Source organism: Crocuta crocuta, unplaced genomic scaffold (genome assembly GCF_008692635.1).
Source record: "Crocuta crocuta isolate KB4526 unplaced genomic scaffold, BGI_CrCroc_1.0 scaffold143, whole genome shotgun sequence".
In the NCBI taxonomy this organism is placed as follows: Eukaryota; Metazoa; Chordata; class Mammalia; order Carnivora; family Hyaenidae; genus Crocuta; species Crocuta crocuta.
The window spans coordinates 4,020,782-4,039,132 of record NW_027529175.1 but is presented as its reverse complement, the minus strand read 5'-3'; the positions used below and the strand labels follow the sequence as shown (position 1 = coordinate 4,039,132).

General features: G+C 48.5%; 1 protein-coding gene across 7 annotated transcripts in view; it reads left to right on the top strand.

Moving 5' to 3' along the window:
• Positions 1-2,848: 2,848 nt before the first annotated feature.
• EFCAB6 (EF-hand calcium binding domain 6) overlaps positions 2,849-18,351 on the top strand; it is a 239,973-nt gene continuing 224,470 nt past the window's right edge. For 4 of the 7 annotated variants that reach the window (XM_077757994.1, XM_077758002.1, XM_077758001.1 and 1 more), the window contains exons 1-3: positions 3,499-3,585; positions 4,812-4,983; positions 11,146-11,255. In XM_077757994.1, coding sequence (XP_077614120.1) covers positions 11,182-11,255 — 74 coding nt within the window. In that variant the 5' untranslated portion in view covers positions 3,499-3,585; positions 4,812-4,983; positions 11,146-11,181. The other 3 variants (XM_077757996.1, XM_077757995.1, XM_077757999.1) reach the window with 3 other exon arrangements.

Here is an 18,351-nt window from a genome sequence, read left to right as displayed (position 1 = left end):
GGGAAACACTGAAACCAAGGTCATCAGACAGAGTTTACTGCAATCACCGCTCCTATTTATCACTATGCTGGAGAGCCTAGTGAGGGCCATCATCAAGAAAACAAATCTANATATATTTTATATATAAAAAATATATATTATATATAAGTATATATATATAAAAGAAAGAAAGAAAACAAATCTAAAATATAAGGATGAGAAAAGCAAAAAATAAAATTCATTTGCAGGTCACACACAATTCTGTGCAAGTTGAAAATACAAAAGATGCTTAGTATTAATTAGAACTGATACACGAGAGTCACTGGATAAAAAGTCCGCATACAGAGAGGCAACGATCTTCCTATATGCTAACATTACCCAATTAGAAGGAGAATTCAAAAAATCAATACAGTTACAGACTTCTGTGCATGAAAAGACCCTATCAAGAGATTGAAAAGAAAACCCTTAGAATGGGAGAAAATATTTACAAATGACACAGCTGATAAGGGTTTAATATCCAGAACACATAAAAAACTCCCAGAACTCAATATAAAGACAACCTAATTAAAAATAGGTCAAGGACTTGAAAAAACATTTCTACAAAGAAGACCTTCAAATGGCCAATGAGCACATGAAAAGATGGTCAACATCAGTAGTCGTTAGGGAAATGCAAGTCAAAACCACAGTGAGATACCACTTCACACTCCTAGGATGGCTGTAATCATAATAAAACCAAACCCCCAAAGCAGAAAACAGCAAATGTTGGTGAGGATGTGAGAAATTATAATCCTTGTAAGCTGCTGTTGGGAATGTCAAATGCTGTAGCCACTGTGGAAAAAATTTAGTGATTCCTATAAAAGTTAAGCTTAGATTTCCACGTAAGCCAGGAATTCCACTCCGAGAAGTACAGCCCCAAAAACTGAAAAGAGGGACTCAGATACTCATATGCCAGTGTTCATAGCAGCATTATTGATTGCAGCGAAAAGAAAGAACCCTTGTGCCCATCAGCCGATGAATGGTTAAACATGCTTTTTTTCCGTTTTTAAAAATTTTGTTTCCTGATGCTTTGCCGTCTTGGGGCCTTGCTCACACTGGAGTGACTGTCTCTCCCAAGGTTAGTCAATTTCTACAGATAGTAAAGATCTTGTCAAAATTACTCCAAGTAGCCAGTGCTAAGCCTGCTGAGCCTGCCTTGCCTTTCCCTTGGGAACCACACTAAAGGCTCTGTCTACGTCTTCTCCTCCTAAGGCAGGTGGTGCTGGTGAGGCTGGTGAGACTGGGGGAGTGAGATCACAGTGTATATATTCAGGCAATGGAGCCAAGAGGACTTTGCTGAAGGACTAGATGTGGGGGGTGAGACAATGATCAAGGGAAGACAGGGTTTCCTGCTTTGAGAGGTGCCGTTTACTGACATTGGTCAGAGTCGGGGAGGCCAGAGGATCAGGGGCTGTGTGGATGGCTGAAGTCCAAGGAGTCTCCGATACACACCAGTGGAGGGGTCACCGCTGGCGATGAGTGTGAGAGAACCACCTAGGTCAGAGCCAGAGGGACCCTAAGGTCCAAAGGTGATGCAGAGGGGGAAGAAATCACCAGTGGGGCCTGAGAACTGAGTAGGTGGCGGTTTAGGACACAACTAGGATTGTATGGCTTTAGAGGGACAATAGGAATGTGTTTCAGGTAGAAAGGTGATCAACTGGGCTAAATGCTCCTGAGAGGACAAGTAAGGCAAAGTCGGGGACAGATGGAATATTCATGAAAATTGACCAGCTATGCCTCTGGTAAGACTGATCAAGTGAATAGCAACTGGGAGTCAGTGTGTACAGACAACTCTCCGGAGAGATGGGGTAGAAACTAGAAGATAATCTTTTTTTTTTTTTTTAAAGATGTGAGATACTAGAACACATTTTATGAGGGAAAGAGGTGGGGGGAGGCAGGGAGGAAGAGAGGAGGAATCAGACTTTTGGCCTTTATGGGAGAGAGGCCATGACCTAAGTAAGCCCTTGTGGTCTTAGGACCAAACACTTTGGCCTCAGATCTATTTACACTCTTGAAAGTACTTAAGATCCCAAAGAGCTTTGGTTTTTGTCAGTTCTATCAATATTTACCATATCAGAAGGCGAACAGATACAAATTTTAAGTATTTGTTTACTAATTCATTTAAAATAGTAAGAAACCCATTACATAGGAACACTTTTTATGAAAAATTAGTATGCTTTCCAAAACAAAAACAGTTTGTGAAAAGAGAGGCCGCTTTATATTTTTGCAAATCTCTTTAATGTCGGACTTAATAGAAGACAGCTGGATTCTCCCATCTCCCTTTGCATTCAATCTGTTGCAATGTCACACATCGTGTAGCTTCTAGAAAACCCTACCACACACTCACGAGTGAAAAGGCAAGTCACATCTTCGTATTGCTATGGAAACAGTTTTGACGATTATGGACTCCCTGAAAGGCTCTCAGGGCCCCCCCACCCCCACCCCAGGGGTTCCCAGGGCACACTCTGAGCACTGGCTGACCTCAGCAATGAAGTCCCTGAGAAGGCCGTTGGGGGTGGGGGAGGGCTGGCCTCCTTTGGAACCAGAGCAGAAGAGGCGTGCGTCTAAGAGACAACAGTGTGCTCCACTCAAACGGATTCGAGGGGGCTGGCGGTGAGGCCACGCGCCCCGCATGGCGAGGGAGGGTGCGGGAGGTCTGAGCAAGAGAAGACCGCAGCACGTCTCTGTGAGAAGGAAGACCAGCTTCCGCGTGATGTGCGGTCAGGTGGCCGATGACCTTGGGCGCAGAGGATCGCTTGGCCGCCGCCGGAAACGGGTGCAGGGGATTCCCAGCAGGGCTGCCACTCTGGTCCCTTCTCCCCGACAACGGAGCGCCGGGCCTAGCCTGCCTTGGTTCCATCTCTGGTTCTGCTATGGACCAGCTGCGTGTCCTGGGACCGAAGACCCCTCCCCGTCTCGGCTTCCTACCCCTAAACTGTAAGTAATCAGGGGGACTGTGCCGGTAGCACTGCCCGGGGGCGGGGAACGCGCAGGGAGAAGCTGGCGCCGCCTCCTCGCTGCCCTCGGGCTCCTGGGGGTGGGGGCGGGGAGCCTCCGGGCACAACCACACATGCGCACTGCCTCTGAGCAAGGCCGCAGCACGTGCCCGATGCGGCGCACAGACACCCCTCCCTCCCCGCGCGGCTACGCTAGGCTTCTCGTGAGGGGCCGGCTTTCGCTCTGGACACGCGCTTCGAACTGGTTCCGAGGGACCAGTCCGACCGCCAGCTCGCGCGAAGGCCGCGTCACAGAAACCTCTTTCCATGACACCCGTCGCCCCAGCGCTCCTCGGGTTCCCGCGCCTAGAACTCGGGCTTCCGGCGGAAGTTCCTCCCGCGGGGGCGGAGCAGCGGGCAGAGCTGGTCACGCCCCTCACTTACCGACGTAGCCAATCGAAGTCCCTCTCCTTGCCGGGTGCGCGGACTCATTTTCCAATCAGCGAGTGCCCTCGTTGCTCGGGCAACAGCGTCCTAGAGAAGGCGTGTGGGCTGGGCTTCTGTGACAGAGCGGCCCGGGGTCCCGGCGCTCTGCTGTGGCCCCGCGAGGCGGAGAATCCAGAAGGGGACTCGGGTAAGGCGGCGCGGCCACGGGGCTCGGGCCCTGCGCGCGAGCAGAGGGCAAGAGGAGGGCCGGGGCGGGCGGCTCCGAGGGTCCCAACGTCCTGAGGCGGCTGCTGCCCACCGCCACCTCCGAGATGCGGAGCCTCCCTCCCGCAAACGTGACCTTGGGTTGGTAACTCGCTTACCCATTCAGCACGTGTGTCAGCCGCCGTCGTGGGCCCTGGCGCTGCTGCGGTGACAGGTGCGGTCCTCTCCCCGGGGGCTGACATCGTATTTGGGGAAGACGTACCACAATGTGGAAGGTGGTGACATCTTCCTCCCCGGATTTGTGAGGGTCACACGGGAAATGTGTGGCACTGCCTTCAATTACTCCGGTTTACAGAATGTTTCATGTCCCTTATGCCATTTGTCCGCCCAGCGATCTTGAGTGTCATTAACTCCCCCCTGTAGAGGGCGACTTGAACCGTGTGGAGCGAAGGGGATCGTCCAAACTTACACAACTGGGAAGATGCAGAGCCAGAATTCAAACCCAGCACTTGGCTCGTGTTTAAAAAAACAAAAACAAAAACAAACCAACAAACCTCTTCCTAGGACATTCTTTCGTCTTCAGACCACACACAGTTATCCTTACCTCCCTCAGAAATTTTGTCCAGAAAGCACTTTGTGAAACGTTCTGTTGCAAAGAGCATGCTTAAGATCATTGGCTGAGGCACCCCTATCCTTTGCTTCTCCTTCTCCGTCTTTCCTTTCCTTCCCTCCTGAAAGCTCTTTGCCTCTCAGAATGCCTTACCCTGTTGAGAGGACTCTTAGTTGACTTTCAAAGAGAGTCGCTTAATACTGTTTCTCGAGTCCTGTGTGCCCCTAAATGGATGGACTTTCAGAGATGCTGTAAATAAATTCGACTTTCACATACCGTAGTCCCTTCATCTCTTTCTTTCTTTTTTTCTTCCCATTTTCTTCCATTCAACAAACATTGACTTGGCTTAGTTGGTGGGGGGGGAGGGAGGTTGTGAGGTTCGAAACTGAATCAGGCATGACCCCTGGGATTATCTGTGAACATATTTGCTTCCCAGTCAACCTCACTGCGATCTCCTTGAGGACAAAGGGTGTTATTTTCATTGCTTGTGCTTTCCTTTGCCTCTTCTTTCTGGCACTTGCAGAAATTTGTCAAGAAATGCTCGCTTGAGACTTGAAATTTGCTCTCTGACTTTGGCCTCTCCCCTGCCCCTTTTCCAGCCATTCACCCCTGCCCCAGAGATCACAGAGATCTCTGGCAGCTGACCGGCACATGGACACAGAACTGGCTCCAGGAAGATGTTTCGTGATCTGGTGCCCACCCAGCGTGGGAAGCCACTGGGCGGCCCCTGGCTGTTGACAAGACAGTTGCTTTAATAAGGCTTCTTGGCAGGTGTGTATCGAAAGTGGATGTGTAAGGTTGGCAGGTGCTGAGGGTCACTGGAGGTCTTCCTGGATGGCCCCAGAGCCTGCCAGGATGGGAGAGCAGGCTGTATGACGAACATGGGAAAATGTGAGACCAGGAGCTAACAGTTGGTTGCTTTCTTCCTTTAAACACCACGAGTGAGTTGGCCTTTTGGTGAAGTATATTTAAGTGTAGGCTCATAGAGGTGGGATTCTTGCAATTTTTCAATATTAACTCACCTTCAGCAAGATGCTATCCAGGATATCCACGCCATTTGGAAGAGGAGTCCTCAAGGAAAGGGATCTGTTTGAGAAAAGTCTGGGAATAGAGGTAACATATAAATATATTATATTTCCAGGTCTAAAGAGCTTCAGTTTCCACTTTTTCTTCTCTTGGTTTTAACCTTTTACTGCTCTCTTTTTTTTTTTTTGTTGGCTTTGTTTTGGGTACTACTGTTGTTTTTTCTCTCCACTTATTTGCAGTTTTATGCCTTTTAAAAAAAGTTTATTTATTTTTTTTGGTGGGGGGGGGAGATGGGCAGAGAGAGACAGAGAGATAGAATCTCAAGCAGGCTCCATGGTGTCAGCCTGATGCGGGGCTCCATCCCATGAACTGTGAGATCATGACCTGAGCCGAAATCAAGAGTCAGGTGCTTAACCGACTGAGCCACGTGGGCGCCCCTGGAGTTTTATGACTTCTCCTACTACTGGTCCTAAAGTACTAGTACTCCTGGTGAATACTTACGGAGCACTTAACTGTGTTCCAGGCACAGCCGGGGGGCCTCACGTCCATTTTTAAATTTAGTTCTTACCACGTGCTTACAAAAAGGCATAGCTAACTTTTCCCATTTTATAGATAACGCAGCAGGGACTCAGGGAAGTTAAGGGGCTTCCAGGGCCATGAATGGTAGAGCGTGCCTTCTACTCCAGGATTGCCGGACGGTAGGAACTCTGTGTGCCTGACCAGTGCTCTAGCACTCAAATACTGATAGACTCCATGCGACCCCTCAGGCTTTGAGATGAGTCGTAAGAATACATATAATACAGTAAAATAAAAAACACATAAGTCAGAATCATGAGGAATGCAAGTAGAATAGGAAAATAATATCCAGAGGAGAGAAAATACTCTGTTTGTCCATACTGCTTAATATAGTTGGGCTTTTTGAAAGCAGATTTAGTTGTGAGCCTCTTGTCGACTCAAGAAAAAAGAAAATAGGGGCGCCTGGGTGGCTTAGTCGGTTAAGCGTCCGACTTTCGCTTGGGTCATGATCTCGCGGTTCGTGGGTTCGAGCCCCGGGTCGGGCTCTGTGCTGACTGCCAGCTCAGAGCCTGGAGCCTGTTTCGGAGTCTGTGACTCCCTCTCTCTCTGACCCTCCCCCTACTCATGCTGTCTCTCTCTCTCTCCTAGAAATAAATAAAAAACATTTAAAAAAAAAAAAAGAAAAAAGAAAATAAAAAAAGAGAGAGAAATTGAATTCATTTTGTCCAAAGAGAGCATTTTAATTCCTCTGAAAAACTAAAGCTTTTCTACCATGCAGGTCTTCATCGCAGAACCTGGGCAGGGCTCGATTACTACCAGATGGCTCAGGTGCAGGCTCGGGGTCCTAACCCGCTAGGGACAGAGTAGGGACTGTCACGTTTGTGTGGAATATTTGAAATGAAAGAACTCTGAACAGTAACAGGAACAGAACAGAACTCAGAAGTAACACCTTCTGAATTTCTCCCCCTGCCCGGACTTGGTAAATGCTGCTGTCCGGTCCCCTGGGGTGGTTCCAGTCTTTGCTTGCTCATTTACATAAGAGTTATTCATTCAGCACCTGCCATATGCCGGGGCCTGTCTAGGCATCAAGGACTCTGTGGTGATGGTCATGTCACTGTCCTGATAACCCTCGGTGCCTCCGCCCTGTCACTGGCTACTACTGGGGTTTTTTCCTGGACTGACTTTGGTTTACCCTCCTTTGTGGTTTTATAAAGCCCTGAGAGGACACTCAACGCCTTACATGGTAACTCTGTACATTTCCGCCCTGTGCCCTCTACGATCAAGGCTTCTGTATGTTCCCGAGACCTGAAAATAATAGCAGCTACCAAATAGTGAACACAACCTACTGTGTGTCAGGTGCTTTAGATATGTTTCCCCTGACGCTTCCACAGCCTGTAGGGCCATGGCACTTAAGCATTTTTGGTTCACTTGCCCTTTAAGAAGCTGGTGAAAGTAATATATCCCCTTAGAAAAATCATCTCGTAACACTTTTACATTTAACCCCTGAGGGTTTGAAGATCTACCAAAGCCCACAGGTGGACCACTTCCCTAGATTCTAGGTGAAGAATACCTGCTTTAAAGGGGTGCCTATGTGGCTAAGGCGGTTAAGCATCCTACTTTTTAGCTCAGGTCATGATCTTGCAGTTCGTGGGTTTGAGCCCCGCATCGGGATCTGTGCTGACAGCTCAGAGCCCAGAGCCTGCTTCAGATCCTCTGCCCCTCCCGCACCCCCCCCCGCCCCCTCCCTGCTCAATCTCCCTCTCCAAAATAAATAAACATTACAAAATTTAGGGAAAAAAAAGAATACTTGCTTTAAAGAGAAGCGTTACTTCCATTTTTCAGCTGAGGAAACTGGGTCAGGAAGAGGTTAATTAACTTGCAAGTTGGATGGTAGATAGTGGAACCAATTTGACCCTAAGTCTTCTTGACTCTAAACTCTTTGTTCTTCCCATCGTCCAAAAGTATAGACGCTCAGTAAATGACCGAGTGAGTGTGTGGAAGGCTAAAAAGGGAACTTTCTAGGGTATGTGTTCCAAAATACAATAAAGCATCCATATGATAATCAGGTTAGACAAGGAGAAGATTTTTTTTCTCAAGTATTCGGATTTAACTGCCAAAATCTTTTGTGTCGCTTGCAACTTTTTCCAAGTGACAGTCTCCCCCCCCGCCCCCCCTCCCCATGATACCAGTTCCAACAGTTTTTGCTTCTGATGCCATTTCTGTTTGGCTGTGCACAGTTCTTTCTCACTCTTGTGTTGAATTATGTTTTCTCTGGGTGCCAAGGCAGATGGATGGCACTTTTGTTATGATTCTGATATAAATAGCATCTGTTACAAAGTGGACATTAATACTTATCCGGCATATAAACACACGTATCAGTGGAACAGCCCTCTGATTGTGTTTGCGTGTGGTCAGAAGTGTATTTGATGGCCAGTGACTTGGTGCTTGTGTGGGGGCATCGGTTTCCTATGGCTTCTTAATCTCTGCCTCACCGCGTTCTGAAGGAATTAATTAATGCCTCAGAGTTCTCTATTTAGAGAACCCAAACTGAGGGTGATGTGAAGTCAGAGATGACCGACACAGGACTCATCAGAGCGCCATGCTAAGACTCTGGGCCCTGCTTAGCTTTCAGAGTCAAGGGTCAAGTTAGCTTAGCTTTCTTGCCCTCACGGTGGTAGGTGTCCACTGTGCTACATCGGAACAAAGCTCGCTGTGTAGGCACCGGTGTGAGGCAGGGAGATTAGCCAATCCCTCCGCTGGAGGGGCTCACTGACCCGCAGGGGCCACAGGTAAACAGCCCGCAGAAAATTCCTGAAGCAGAGGATTAGAGTGAACATAGAGTTAGGGCTAGAGTGATGGCCTGGAAAGTCATACTTTCACTTTATACTAGTGGTTCCACCTGGCCCCACAGCAAAGGAATGGAATTACGGTGCCTTTACCTTTTTGTCCTTTTCTTTATTTTTATTTAAAGTTTATTTATTTTGAGAGAGAGACAGAGACAGAGAGAGCACGAGTTGGGGAGAGGCAGAGAGAGAGAGAGAGGGAGAGAGAGAGAATCCTAAGTAGTCTCCATGCTGCCAGTGCAGAGCCCGAAGTGGGGCTCAATCCCATGAACCGTGAGACCATGATGTGAGCTGAAATCAAGAGTCTGACACTTGACCGGCTGAGCCACCCAGGCGCCCCTGTCCTCTATTAAATAAAGCAATTGGCAAAACAAAACTATGAGACCAGATTCTCCATAAAAGCACGATTAGTTTTGTTTAAGGAAGATAGGAAGGAAGGCCTCACGAAGGAGGGGATGCACCCCCAATCTTGAAAGACGAATTGCAACGTGCAGGCAGAAGGGGTGGAAGGAAATCGTAGCCAAAGCGTGTGTGTCCTCCTAAGAGGTGGGGAACGACACAGCACGTTCGGAAGGCTGTGTGACAATGCCGTCCGCGGGGCGTGCTGGGACCTGCCGTGGCTGGGGGACGGGTTATTAATGGCGGGTCCTGTCCCCCACAGTTAGTTAGCAGTTTGGCTTCAGTCCCGATACCCTGGAGAAGCAGTCTAGGTTGTTGTTTTTTTCTTTTTTAAACTTAATAATTTTAGACTCCCAAATCTGTTACAGAGTCAGTACAGAGAGTTCCTCTGTGCATCCCAGAGCCACCCCCCGACACTGCATCGTGATGACCCCTTCCCAAATAACCGTCATACGGGGATGAAATCAGCCACTGGGCCTGTACTAGTGACTAAACTACAGACTGTATTCCGGTCTCATTAGTTTGACATGTTCTATGAGATTCTAACACATGTAGAGTTTCACATTACACGTTTTTAAGCCAGGGAGTCACACACAACTATATCCATGTGTTAGAAAGAAAAATCCTGGCCACACAGGAGAAGGGTTGGAGGGAGAAGGTGGGATCTGGAAGCGATGTGCGGGGTTATTTCTGTAACCCAGATGAGGGGGGATGTACGGGGCAGTGATATCAGGGATGGAGTGGGGCAAGGAATAGACTGATGAGTGTTTTGCAGGTGAACTTGACAGTCCTCGCCAACTGCTTAGACAGAGAGCAGGAGGCCAAGGTCAAAGGCAGGGATTTCTGCCTTAACTTACCAAGGTTCAGCAGTGGAAGCAAATTCATTCGTTCATTCGATGAGTCTGAACACCCTTGAACGCTAGTCAGTAGCCCAGGACCTGGGGCTGTACTGATTACACAAATTGACCCGGCCCTTGCTTTTTTTGGAACTTAGTCTACGAGGCAAGCATTACCTGAATACTCCTACCAAGTCATGGCACACAGGGCTGAGGGCTATGAAGGACAGCAGAAGTGGTGATGCAGGTGTGTCGTGGGGGCGGGGCCTAGTGTGGGGGTGCCAAGGAAGGCTGCACCTGTGGCCGTGGTCTTGGGCAGCAGCGGTATCCCCTGGGAACTTTCCAGCGAGGCGACTTCTCAGGCCCCACCCTCCCCAGGATCTAGAGCTAGGATCAGGGTCTGGAGCTGGGCCCAGAGATCGGTTCCTAACAAGCCCTCCGAGCGGTTGTGATGGACACTGGAGTTTGAGAACCACTGATCTTCGGGAGGAGGAGAGCATGAGGCAGACCTGACGGATGGGTGGTCTAGGTGAGGGGGCTGCGGCTCTGAAAACAGAGCTTCTGTGCAGGAAGGCCACATCCGACGGACGGCCAAGGGCCTCTGTGGCTGAGGCTCCGGGGCCTGGGGAGAGGGAGACCGATGGAGAAGCAGGCCAGGGCTGTCCCGCAGAGCCTTGTGACACCATTAAGGGCTTGGTTTTAATCCTAAGGACAGTAGGAAGCAGATGCTGTTGTTTTTTTAACTTTTATTTATTTTAAGAGAGGGAGAGAGAGAGAGAGAGAGAGAGCAAGTGAGCATGAGTGGGGGCGTGGCAGAGACAGAGAGACTCCAGGCTGTCGGCGCAGAGCCCGATGAGGGGCTCGAACTCACGAACTGGGAGACCATGACCCGCGCCAAAACCAAGAGTCGAATGCTTAACTGACTGAGCCACCCCAGTACCCCAGCAGCAGTTGGGAGGTTTTAAAACAAGGAAGAAACATGAGAACATTTAAAATGTTTATTCTGGCGGCTTTGAGGAAACCAGAGGGTGCGTGATTGTGATGTGTGTGGCGCGGGTGTGTGATCTGGACACAGGCAGATTAGTGATACAGTGTTGACATAAGATACCCCCCCAGTCCCCCCCCCGAAACCTGCAGTTTAGTATGAAGTCACGTGGGGGACCTGCCTGAGGCTTTCGACACTGTTCTCCAGTAACCTGCGAGATCAGCTGATGACCTTCCGGACCCACTGGCTCCATTCTGGCGGCTTGATAAGGTGAATGAGAAAGTCTGCCCGCCAGCCCGTGCTGACTCTTTGCCGTCTTCTTTTTCAGAATCCACAGATTCCGAAGTAGTTAATTTCGAAGGCAATGAGACGAAATAGCACCCAGACAGCCATTGCCGCGGTCAACGGCAGCAAGTCCTGCGACAGGTCCAAGGCCAGGTGAGACCCCGCTCGGGTGTGGGGCGGCGGTGAGCTCACAGCGCCACCCCAGGCAGAAGGCTTCCAGAGAAAGGAGTTTTACAGGCTGCTGATGATACTGTTACCACTCCTGTCTGGTTGGGGCCAGTCATGCATGCAGCAGGCACATACTAAATGCCGATTTTTGTGTCCAATTTGTCTAGGGACTTACACATTTATCATATCAACAAGTATCAGCTTATCCATTTTATTTTTAGTTTAAAACATTTTTTCTAGTGTTTAATTATTGTTGAGAGACAGAGACAGAGCATGAGCTCGGGAGGGGCCGAGAGAGAGGGAGACACCGAATCCCAAACAGGCTCCAGGCTCTGTCTGAGCTGTCAGCACAGGGCGGACACAGGGCTCCAACTCTCGAGCTGTGAGATCATGGCCTGAGCTGAAGTCAGACGCTTAACCTACGGAGCCCCCCAGGTGCCCCTCAGCTTATCCATATTAAAGCTGAGTGCCCTTAACTGGGAGCTCAGCATGACTTCAAATATCTGGCGAGGCTGGGGCCGTGGGAAAGCCATGGAGCTGCGTCGCCGCGGTGCCGGGGCGCAGGTTTGCTCGTGGCCACACGCTCAGTTCCCCCCATAGGTGGCGGCAGAAGCAAAACTTTCCCCGCCGAGCTCGCGCGGGGAGACCAGCATCCGAGGCCTTGCTCGCTGGCAGCGCTGTCAAAACAGCCAACGTGCTGGCCGGTCTTCGGACGCGGCGCGGCTGCGGCCTTCTACCGTGGCTGCGTCGCCGTGTCAGGGGCTGGGGATTCCGAGAACGGCCATTAGGTGAGAGAGGATTTCTGAGACACCGTCCGGAATCAGACTTCGGGGTCTGTGATGGAGAAAGCGCCTTACAGGCAGGACGGGAGCAGCTCTTCCCTGAGGGTCCGTGTCCGGGAGCGGCAGGGCGTTGGCGCCTCAGCACTGTGTCCACTTGCGCCTAACGTGCGCCTGATGTTCACTGTGTTGCACACACGCACACCGTAATCAGACGTGACCCCTGCTGTCCTGAAGTGAAGAGGCTCACGGGGAAGGGAGACGGGGGTAGGGGTTAATCCTAAGGGTCTCAGGTGTTAATTGAGACCTTTTTGACACGGGTCACCGGCGCCCAGGGGAGGGGCCCGGAGTGAGAGACTGTGGGTGATACTGAAAGTGCTGTACTGGGTGGTGGGAAGGAGGGTGATGGCCCGCAACAGGGTCCAGAGTGGGAAGTGTGTATGCACGTGTGCGTGTGTGCCCATGTGCATGTGCGTATGTGCATGTGTGTGCACACATATGCATGTGTGCATGTACGTGCGTGTGTGTGTGTGTGCATGTGTGTGCATATCAGTTTGTGTCGAGAGGAGGGTGCTCTTGAATGCCGGGGCTGTGAAAATCCTCCACTCACTAATTTGAGAAATACTTCTGGAACCACAGTCCTGTGGCTGGAGGGGTCAGTGGTGTAAAAGGCCTTTTGTATTTCATGGAGACTGTAATCGAGGTTGTCATTTCCCAAATATAAGTGTGACTCCCAACGGTGCTGAGTGCGGCACAGGGGAAGGACGGGCTTTGATGAGAGGGTGTGGAGGAGGACGCAGATGGGTAATCAGGGAGACCTCTCCCAGGAGGTGACAGTCACACCCATATCTGTGGGTGACAGGAGAGGGAACCCCAGGTCAGGAGGGGAGAGGGAGGTGGCAGGAGTTAGGCCGTGGGCTGTCTGGGGGGCCCCGTAGGCACGTCCTTTCTAACATGCTACCAGACGTTTATTAAAGAACACTTAAAAAAGGTCACTGACCCCCCCCTTGCCAACATAGCTATTTTTGTCACATCTTGTAGACTCTGTCCACATGTAAAAACACATTTTTCATTCTTTTTTTTGTAATTCATTTATTTTGGAGCGAGCGAGCACAGACATGCATGCAGGGAAGGGGGAGAGAGAGAGAGAGAGAGAGAGAGAGAGGGAGGGAGAGAGAGAGAGGGAGAGAGAATCCCAAGCAGGCTCTGCTCTGTTAGTGCAGAGCCCGATGCGGACCTCAAACCCACGAACCATATCATGACCTCAGCCAAAACCAAGCGTCAGACGCTCAACCGACTGAGCCATCCAGGTGCCCCTGTGAAAGCACAGTTTTATATCGTGTTCATAGTACTTTTTCTCTTAACATTGTTCTGAACACGTTTTTACGTTTCAACATATTTATAATCATTATATTACTCCGTTAAAGCATGTTAACGTTGACGGGTTTGTGTTACGTTTTCAGTTTCATTTCTGAGTTTGTGTGGGTGTGTCTTGTAGTGGGGGTGGGGGAGGGCTTGGAATTCATGCTGCAAGAGGAGGTACTGGTTGAAGTGAGGTTTGGGAGGAAGGTGGGGCCTGGGCGGGGATCGGGGGAGAGCACGGGCAGGGGGGACCCTTGGCGGAGGAAGCCCGTGGCTCAGACGTGTGGGGCCGCGGGCCCTGGGGGCAGGTCACTTTACGGCCACGGATTTTTCCTGCTAAATTGAATTCAGTTGACTGGCTAAATTGTTTTTTACGATACCCTATCATTTGGAATATATTTGTAAATCAGCTTGCATTCTTATAATCCCTATGTTTAGAACAGTAGACAAGGGGTTGTCAGCTGAGTCTAAGATATTGAGGGGAGCACGCGGCTGGGGTGGAGGAGACGGCACGAGCCCCGGAATCCTAATATTTGATTAGATTATCATGCAGATGACTTGCTTTCGATTTTCCACATGTTCTTTGAAGTAGGTTGCAGAGCTGTGGGAGTCTATGGTCAGTGCAAGGTGTCCCTTCTTGAGTATTGACAGATTTTCTTATCATCTACTCGTTTCTATGAGAGACACGCAAGCCACTCATACATGTATGCAAGTGCACACGCGCACGCGCGCACACACACACACACACACACACACACACACCTGGCTCAATGGGGCAAAAACCTAACATTTAAATTCCAGAGAGTTCAGTCTTGGCCTCATTAGTAAATTTGGTTTTTCTCTCTGGATTAACTGATTGCCAGAAAACTGGGTGCTCAGTTATTGCTGGGTGGGTCTCCATCGAATTGCTTCGGGGTGATGATGTTTGTGTGTGTTTTTACTTCATTTTGTTATTAAGCAGGGAACTTCACAGAGCCTCCTTCAAAAACTATAGACTCATAAATCAGCTTCAGCGTCTTCTACACCAGTGGTCTCAGCTTGTTAACACACAGATGGGTGGGTTAGCCTGACCCCCGGAGTTTCTGATTGGTTGGTCTGGGTGGAGCCTGAGAAAATGCCTCTCTGAAAGGTTCTAGGTGATGCTGATATTGTTGGCTCAGGGACCACTGCTCGTTTCAAGCTACCTATATGGCTGCTTCGACAACCTTTTTTTTTTTTTTTTAATTTTTCTTTATTTTGAGAGAGCATGCATGCACATGAGCAGGGAAGGAGCAGAGAGAGAAGGAGAGAGAGAATTCCAGGCAGAGCCCAACATGGGGCTTTGATCCCACGAACCATGAGATCATGACCTGAACTGAAATCAAGAGTTGGGTGCTCAACCGAGCCACCCAGACGCCCCTTTAACAGTCTTTTAGGACTAATTTTTAAAGATGGAGAAGAGGGGCGCCTGGGTGGCTCAGTCGGTTAAGCGTCTGACATCAGCTCAGGTCATGATTTTGCAGTTCACAAGTTCAAGCCCCGCGTCGGGCTCTGTGCTGACAGCTCAGAGCCTGGAGCCTGTTTCAGATTCTGTTCTGTGTCTCCCCCTCTCTCTCTGCCCCTCCCCAGCTTGCACTCTGTCTCTGTCTCTCTCTCAAAAATAAATAAGCACTAAATAAATAAAGATGGAGAAGAAATGCATCTTAAAATAATGGTATTAGTCACAATTAAAAACCATGTTATTTCTGCATAAGGAATCTACAAATGGACTAGCTCTACCCCCACCTTGACGTGAACTGACACTGGCATCTCTTGGAAAAGGTCTTTCATCTAATCCTGGAGCAAGAGTGATTCAGTGCACACGCTGAGCAACTCAAGGACAGGAAGTTGCCAAGTTTCTACGTGCTGCCTCAGTGCCGTTGTACTTGCAGTTGGTATGCCTGCTCATGGACTTGAAGAACACACTGCATTTTCCTAAAATCCTGAGCGAGATGGTGAACTGCTGGAGGTTGGGCTGTTCGCACTTCCCCTCCCCTCCCTCCACCCTCACCTGTGTGTGGCCTGCAGCGTTTGCTCAAGAATGAATCGCTGAGGGGTAGCTGCTTGGAAAATGCCGATACCGCGAATGGTCAGGTTGAACACCAAACAGGCCCCATTGTCAGAGCCACCTAGATCTGGCTGTTTGGAATATCCACACTGCGAGGAGGCTGGTGAGGTCTCTGGCTTGCACAATCTTGCAGTCAGTAGAAATTGGAACCGGAGAAGACCCGACGGGTCACAGACCATTCTCTCGCTGGAAGAGGATTATTCCCTGCAGTGTGCTCAGTAGCATTAGGAAGAATTACTTTTCATATGATTATTATTATTTTTTTCCTGCTGTCTTCAACTAAGTGTTCCTTGAATTGAATCGCTTTGTATTCAAGTAATAAAATGCACAACAGGCAGTACATTTCTGGGTGATTATCTCACTCCTCAGGGGGTGTAATAAGGCATGAGGCCAAGGCCCTGGCAGGCCTTATGTTATTAGGAAGGGAATTTATGGATAAAATAAAGCGAGCGCTTATTTGCATCAGCAATAACCACAACAAGGAATGCAGTCGTGGCAGGTCCTTCCCACGTGCGTGCAGAGCTGGGTGAGATGGGGGGCGAGTGCTCCCTAACCAGCCCTGCAGCTCGGGTAGCCAGAGACTTGCCCCCTCCTGCAAGGAGCTTGCTAGGAATTGTGTAGAAAATAAGAGGAAGGCCTTGGCCGCTGACAGCCATACGCACTTGATGCCTGGGATGAGCTCTCCCCCCGGACCCAGCTCTGGGCTCAGCTGCTGCGCAGTCCTGGGCACCTTGGCTGCCTCTTCGGACTGTCAGCCTCCTGCACTGATGAAATGCAGCAAGTGGTTGGTCATGAGGAGGGTTCAGTGACGGGTGTTCATGAATCTTAAGCTCATTTCCTGGCTCAAAGCAAGTTCCCAGTACATTGAATAAGAATGTTTTTCCTTCTTTTTAAAAATTTTTTGAAAATTTAATTCCAAGTTAGTTAACATATAGTGTAGTCATAATTTCAGGAATAGAATTTAGTGACTCATCACTTACATGTAACCCCCAGTGCTCATCCCAACAAGTGCCCACCTTAATGCCCATCACCCACTTAGCCCTTCCCCCCACCCAACACCCCGCTAGCAACCCTCAGTTTGTTCTCTGTGTTTCAGAATCTCTTATGGTTTGTCTTTCTCTCTATTCTTATAGTATTTTTGCTTCCCTTCCCTTATGCTCATCTGTTTTGTATCTTAAATTCCCCATGTGAGTGAAATCACATGATATTTGTCTTTCTCTGACTGACTTATTTCACTCAACATAATACACTCTGGTTCTATCCACATTGTTGCAAATAGTAAGATTTCATTNTCAGGAATAGAATTTAGTGACTCATCACTTACATGTAACCCCCAGTGCTCATCCCAACAAGTGCCCACCTTAATGCCCATCACCCACTTAGCCCTTCCCCCCACCCAACACCCCGCTAGCAACCCTCAGTTTGTTCTCTGTGTTTCAGAATCTCTTATGGTTTGTCTTTCTCTCTATTCTTATAGTATTTTTGCTTCCCTTCCCTTATGCTCATCTGTTTTGTATCTTAAATTCCCCATGTGAGTGAAATCACATGATATTTGTCTTTCTCTGACTGACTTATTTCACTCAACATAATACACTCTGGTTCTATCCACATTGTTGCAAATAGTAAGATTTCATTCTTTTTGATTGCTGAGTAATATTCGTGTGTGTGTGTGTGTGTGTGTGTGTGTGTGTGTGTACACCTCATCTTCTTTATCCATTCATCAGTTGATGGGCATTTGGGCTCTTTCCATACTTTGGCTATTGTTGATAGCGCTGCTATAAACATTGGGGTGCATGTGCCCCTTTGGATCATAACTCCTGTACCCTTTAGATAATTACTTGTAGTGTAATTGCTGAGTCATAGGGTAGTTCTATTTTTAAATTTTCAAGGAACCTCCATACTGTTTTCCACAGTGGCTGCACCAGATTGCATTCCCACCAGCAGTGCCAAAGGCTTCCTCTTTCTCCACATCCTCACCAACATCTGTTGTTGCCTGAGTTGTTTTAGTTTAATTGTACTTTTGATTTGTATTTCTCTGTTGTTGAGTGATGTTGAACATTTTTTCATGTGTCTCTTAGCCATCTGGATGTCTTCTTTGGAAGCGTCTATTCCTGTCTTTTGCCCATTTCTTCATTAGATTATTTGTTTTATGGGTATTGAGTTTATACGTTCTTTATAGATTTTGGATACTAACCCTTTATCTGATATGTCATTTGCAAATATCTTCTCCCATTCCATCGGTTGCCTAGTTTTGCTGATTGTTTCCTTTGCTATGCAGAGCTTTTTATCTTGATGAGGTCCCAAAAGTTCATTTTTGCTTTTGTTTCCTTTGCCTCTGGAGACGTGTCAAGTAAGAAGTTGCTGCAGCCAAGGTCAAAGAGGTTGTTGCCTGTTTTTTCCTCTATGATTTTGATGGTTTCTGGTTTTATGTTTAGGTCTTTCATCCATTTTGAGTTTATTTTTGCATATGCTGTAAGAAAGTGGTCCAGGATCATTCTTCTGCATGTCTCTGTCCAGTTTTCCCAACACCATTTGCTGAAGAAACTCTTTTTTCCACTGGATATTCTCTCCAGATTTGTCAAAGATTAGTTGGCCATATGTTTGTGGGTCCATTTCTGGGTTCTCTATTCTGTTCCATTGATCTGAGTGTCTGTTTTTGTGCCAGTACCATACTGCCTTGATGATTACAGCTTTGTAATAAGCTCAAAGTTTGAAATTGTGATGGCTCCAGCTTTGGTTTTCTTTTTCAGGCTTACTTTGGCTATTTGGGGTCTTTTCTGGTTCCATACAAATTTAAGGATTGTTTGTTCTAGCTTTATCAAGAATGCTTATGTTATTTTGATAGGGATTGCTT